Source organism: Suncus etruscus, chromosome 14 (genome assembly GCF_024139225.1).
Source record: "Suncus etruscus isolate mSunEtr1 chromosome 14, mSunEtr1.pri.cur, whole genome shotgun sequence".
In the NCBI taxonomy this organism is placed as follows: domain Eukaryota; kingdom Metazoa; phylum Chordata; class Mammalia; order Eulipotyphla; family Soricidae; genus Suncus; species Suncus etruscus.
The window spans coordinates 23,972,354-23,977,055 of record NC_064861.1 but is presented as its reverse complement, the minus strand read 5'-3'; the positions used below and the strand labels follow the sequence as shown (position 1 = coordinate 23,977,055).

Genomic DNA, 4,702 nt, shown 5'->3' with positions numbered 1-4,702 from the left:
AAATGGTCCCCTGAGCCTGCTAACAGTTATCCTTGATTCCAATGCCAGGAACAAGTTCTGAAACCATCAGTTGTGGCTGCCACCCCTAAAAGTTTCACATTATAAATCAATCTTAGAAAATTAATTTTAATTCTGCATTTTAACATTAGCCAGATTTTCCAAAGTAATCCAATTATGATACATTAGATTAGAATTTTGATTGTGTAGAGTTTAGGGATATGAAAAATGTTTTAAAATTCTGAAATGGGGGCTGGAGTGATAGCATACTTACCTTGCATGTGACCAACCTGGCTTTGACCCCCAATACCCCACATGACCCTCCCCAAACACCCTCAGTAATTCCTGGTGCAGATCCAGTAATTACTCAGGCATTGCTGGGTGTGGCTCCCCAAAATCTAAAATAACAGACTATATTAACAACTTCATTAGCAGCTTTGATAAAGTGGCCAACTCAGCTTAATAATTCACTCATTATAGAAATTAAATTGAAAATATTTAGAAATGCAATCAATCCAAAACAAAAAGCATTATTCAATAGCTCTTATTTATCTTTTTGTTCCTAATATTTTAAACAGATCAGTACAGGACTTTAATAGAAAAAGATAAAACACAAACCTTGATGTACAAAACTTGGAATATTTTAAAAAGATCTATTCCTAGTGTTTCCTAAACTCCAAATGGAATAATGTAAATTGGAATCTGCAAAGATGACTTTACCCCCATAATGCTCCTTTTTTCTTAATGCTCACAATGCTTCTTTCTCTGTAAAACAGGGCTGCCATTAAACCCCATCAAAAACTCACCTCAAGAGGACCACATATGCAAAAGCCCTAAAGGAACAAGACATATGAAGTAGAAAAAAAAGTTTTTTATTTACTTTGCTTTTGTTATTTCAAAAATATTTATGAAATAAAGTATTTACATATGTAAAACTGTTTTGAATCACTGAAAAAGTATCCACTGCAAAGAAATACATATATAAATTAGCTTCATTACCTCAGAAACAGTCTCTTTCTAAACCATTTGGCACAACAGAGCACTAACAGCTTAATTCTGCAGTAAAGCTATGATTATAAAAATTGAACTATTCATTCTCCTTATCATCTAACTATCCTGTAACTGTTTATCTCCCTATAAATTGCTTTTTCTTACATGATAAAAATTTCACACAATGATTCTGTAAAACAAATCAGATAAAAAAAATTGTCACTAAGCCAAAGTCCATATAAGACAGCAGAAGAAACAGGTACTACTATAAAGTAATAACCAGTCCCATTATGAAATCCTAACTAAAAGTTTTCAGTAATAACTGAAACTTCACTAAGACAAATGCAGTAAAAGGCAGTGGAAGAAATGTTAAAGTTAGTTCAGCTAATAAAGTCATGATTTTTCTTTAGTGTGTCCAGTCTGCCTCTTCTCACTTTTCTAGAAGTGACTCTAATTCTTCTTGCAAAGAGCTGAGCTGCTCCTTCTCTCGGTCTTCCTTTTGTTTGAGTTCATCCAGCACAGCTTGAAACCTGTTCTTGAGAGCCAGGTTTTCCACTTTCATGATGAGATCCTCCTGTCGTTTTGCTCTGTCTTGAGTCTCTTGGAGCTTATCTTTCATGTTATCAATCTGTTTCTGAATTCCCATAACCAGCTGATTAGTTCCCTCATTTTCATGATGCTGTTCATCTGATTCATTTAGCTTGTCCTGAAGCTGTCTTTCTAAATCTTCCTCAGTGTCAATAATGTTTATATCTTCTTCATCTTGATGTTGTGTCTCATCTTCATCTTCACTGCTGCTACTGAGGTCATTGAAAATCTCCCTCAGCTCATCGTGTTCTAATGAATCATGGCCCTGTCTGTGGCCAGACATTCCTGGAGAAGAGATATCAAGGCCTTGATTTTCTGTTTCTTTTGTTTCATCTTCAGCAATTATTTCCCAACGAGTACTGACAGCTTCAGCATCTGTACTAAGCAATCGCTTAACTTCTTTCTCTACGTCTGGTGATTCAATATATTTCTTCTTTGCTGTCTTTCGGAATCTTCTTTTCCTGACATTTTTTAGAGGCAGAGTAATTCCATGATTCCATATGAACTTTTTTTCTTTGTCCTTATCCTTTTTCTTGCTTGCTTTGGGATCAGTAGTAGCAACTGGTTCCTCAACAGGAGGATACAGATCACCATCCACTGTGGATACAAGCATCTGGCAGATATCAGCAGTCTTGTAAAAGGTTTTTTTATCAATGGTTTTCAAGCTTTCCATAATACAGGGCAGATCTACCAATTTTGAGGCCAATGGAACACGGTCCACTCTTACAATTCCATGACGTCCATCAGGGTGTAACTCAATTGTCAGCCTGTCCTTCAGGTTGACGTGTCCAGACTGCACAGCCCGCCTTACTGTTGAAGCATATTCCGGAGGTAGACGTAAGATAAACTGGCTCTCTAGTTCGTGGGGTGCATCATCTTTGCTTTTACTCATCTTTCCTTCCTCGAGATTCACTTCTTTAACAACCACATGTGGCACTCAAAAGTTCCAGCTGTTTCAAATTAGAAAAACCAATCGTTAAGAGGTGCAAATCTTAAAAACAAAGAATTCTAAAACAGAAACTACGCATCTATTTTTTCAATAGTCCCAAATCTTTCTAAATAATCTTTTTTTTTTGGGGGGGGGGGGCACACCCGGCAGTGCTCAGGGGCTACACTTGGCTCTGCGCTCAGAAATCAATCTCTCCTGGCAGGCTCAGAGGACGATAGGGGATTCCAGGAATCAAACCAGGACCCTCCCGGATCGACTGCATGCAAAGCAAACGCCCTACCGCTGTATCTTTCCGTACCCTAAATAATCTTTCTAAAACCAATAGTTAAGAGTTGCACATTTTAATAACACAGAGTTTTTTTTTGTTTGTTTTGGTTTTTTTGGGGGGGCCACACCCGTTTGATGCTCAAGGGTTACTCCTGGCTAAGTGCTCAGAAATCGCCCCTGGCTTGGGGGGACCATATGGGACGCCGGGGAATCGAACTGCGGTCTTTCCTTGGCTAACGCTTGAAAGGCAGACATCTTACCTCTAGCACCACCTCACCGGCCCCAATAACAGAGTTTTAAAACAGAAACTAAGCATCTAATTTTTCCAAAGTCCCAGATCTTTCTAAGACCAATTGTTACTAGAGCTTCCCGTTTTAATAACAAAGAGTTCTAAGAAACTCATGTCTCATTTTTCAAAAGTCCCAAATCTTTCTAAATACGCTGTTGACAGTTACTGAATGCCATTCATTTAAATGCAATTCGGTCCTTTTAGGTCTAACTACAGCTGCAGTGTAAAGTTCCAACCTCTGGATGCCGCTGTGGGACCACGGAGAGAAAGACAGCCAGCAGGAACTTAAGGAGCCGCTTCCGCTGGTGGATTTTTCGGCACAGAAAACAGGGACAATAAATAAGAAAAAACTCTCCCAGAACAAAGATCACGAAATCAACGGGGCGCAGTCGGCGTTCCTCGCCTGGAGTACTTACAATTCAGTGACGACTGAAGCCCAGCTTCTTCGGAGAGGAACGAGCGCGGAAAGGAAACAAAGTCCAGATACACGCCGGGGACCAGGGGCTCCTGATTCCTCAGATCTGCCCCGCTCTGGGGCAAAGCGATCGGCAACCGATTCAATAAAGCGGCTCGGGCCAAGCAGCATAAAACCTCGCCGAAACCTGCAAATGCAAGCGCAAAATCGGGTTGCAAGGCGGCACAGCCGAAACCTGCAGCTGCAAAGCTCGCGGGAAAAGGAAGCGGTACGTCACTGCGGAGGTGGGACATGATCGTGAGTGACAGCTGGACTCGCCCGACCACAGGGCGGCTCTCGGTTGGCGCATGCGCAGTGCATAGTCTAGTGACTCATCAGACCGTGAGAAATTGGCTTTACGCGAATTCTTAAAGAGCTCCGAACCTAAAAAGAATGGACAATGATTCTAGGAAAGCAAAAATTTTTTCTGTCCCCCCCCCCCCTCCCTCACCGGCTATAGCCAAGACAGAACTTTAGTCGATTGCCGTGGAGCCCGATAGCTCCTCGGTGTCTGGGTGATTGAACAGATGTGTCGCTGCCGAGAAGTCTTTGCTCCAAAAATATCTCGGACACTTCCCACTATCTAGCCAATCTGGAGTCCATACAAGAACTTTTAACTAACTAGAGTTGACTGGAAAGTACCCCAGACAGTATAGTGAGGGGTAGATGGTGCTCACTATCTGAACTCTCAGTCTGTGATTTGTTAATTATGATCTTTTGAAGTTTCTTTTTGTTTTAATTGTTTATTAATTTATTTGTTAATTTAAAGATTTTGTTTACAGTGGTGCTGGCATTTATGGTCTTGATGTCAACAATTAACTCCATATCACCAACTCAGAAGTGCCCAAGATCTGTTTCTGTTTAGAAAGATGCTCAGAAAGAGAGATGATTCTATTTTTCTTTTACTTTTAATATATTTTTTATTGGGGCCGGAGAGATAGCATGGAGGCATTTGCCTTTCATGCAGAAGGTCATGGGTTCGAATCCCGGTGCCCCATATGGTCCTCCGTGCCTGCCAGGAGCAATTTCTGAGCCTGGAGCCAGGAATAACCCCTGAGCACTGCCGGGTGTGACCCATAAACCACACGCGCACACACACACACACAAACACACACACAAAATATATATATATTTTTATTTAAGTAACATGATTATATTTGAGTTACAG

General features: G+C 40.8%; 1 protein-coding gene across 1 annotated transcript; it reads right to left on the bottom strand.

The window, feature by feature from the left end:
* Positions 1–856: 856 nt before the first annotated feature.
* Positions 857–3,743, bottom strand: TAF7 (TATA-box binding protein associated factor 7). The gene is made up of 2 exons (XM_049786939.1): positions 3,497–3,743; positions 857–2,525 (listed from the first exon to the last, which is right to left on the bottom strand). Exon 2 carries the CDS (start codon positions 2,465–2,467, stop codon positions 1,418–1,420), a length of 1,050 nt encoding a protein of 349 aa, XP_049642896.1. The 5' UTR covers positions 2,468–2,525; positions 3,497–3,743; the 3' UTR covers positions 857–1,417.
* Between the last annotated feature and the right edge of the window lie 959 nt (positions 3,744–4,702).

Bases quoted from the DNA above. Each gene is read 5' to 3' on its own strand.
- TAF7 (XM_049786939.1), bottom strand. From the start codon at position 2,467: ATGAGTAAAAGCAAAGATGATGCACCCCACGAACTAGAGAGCCAGTTT.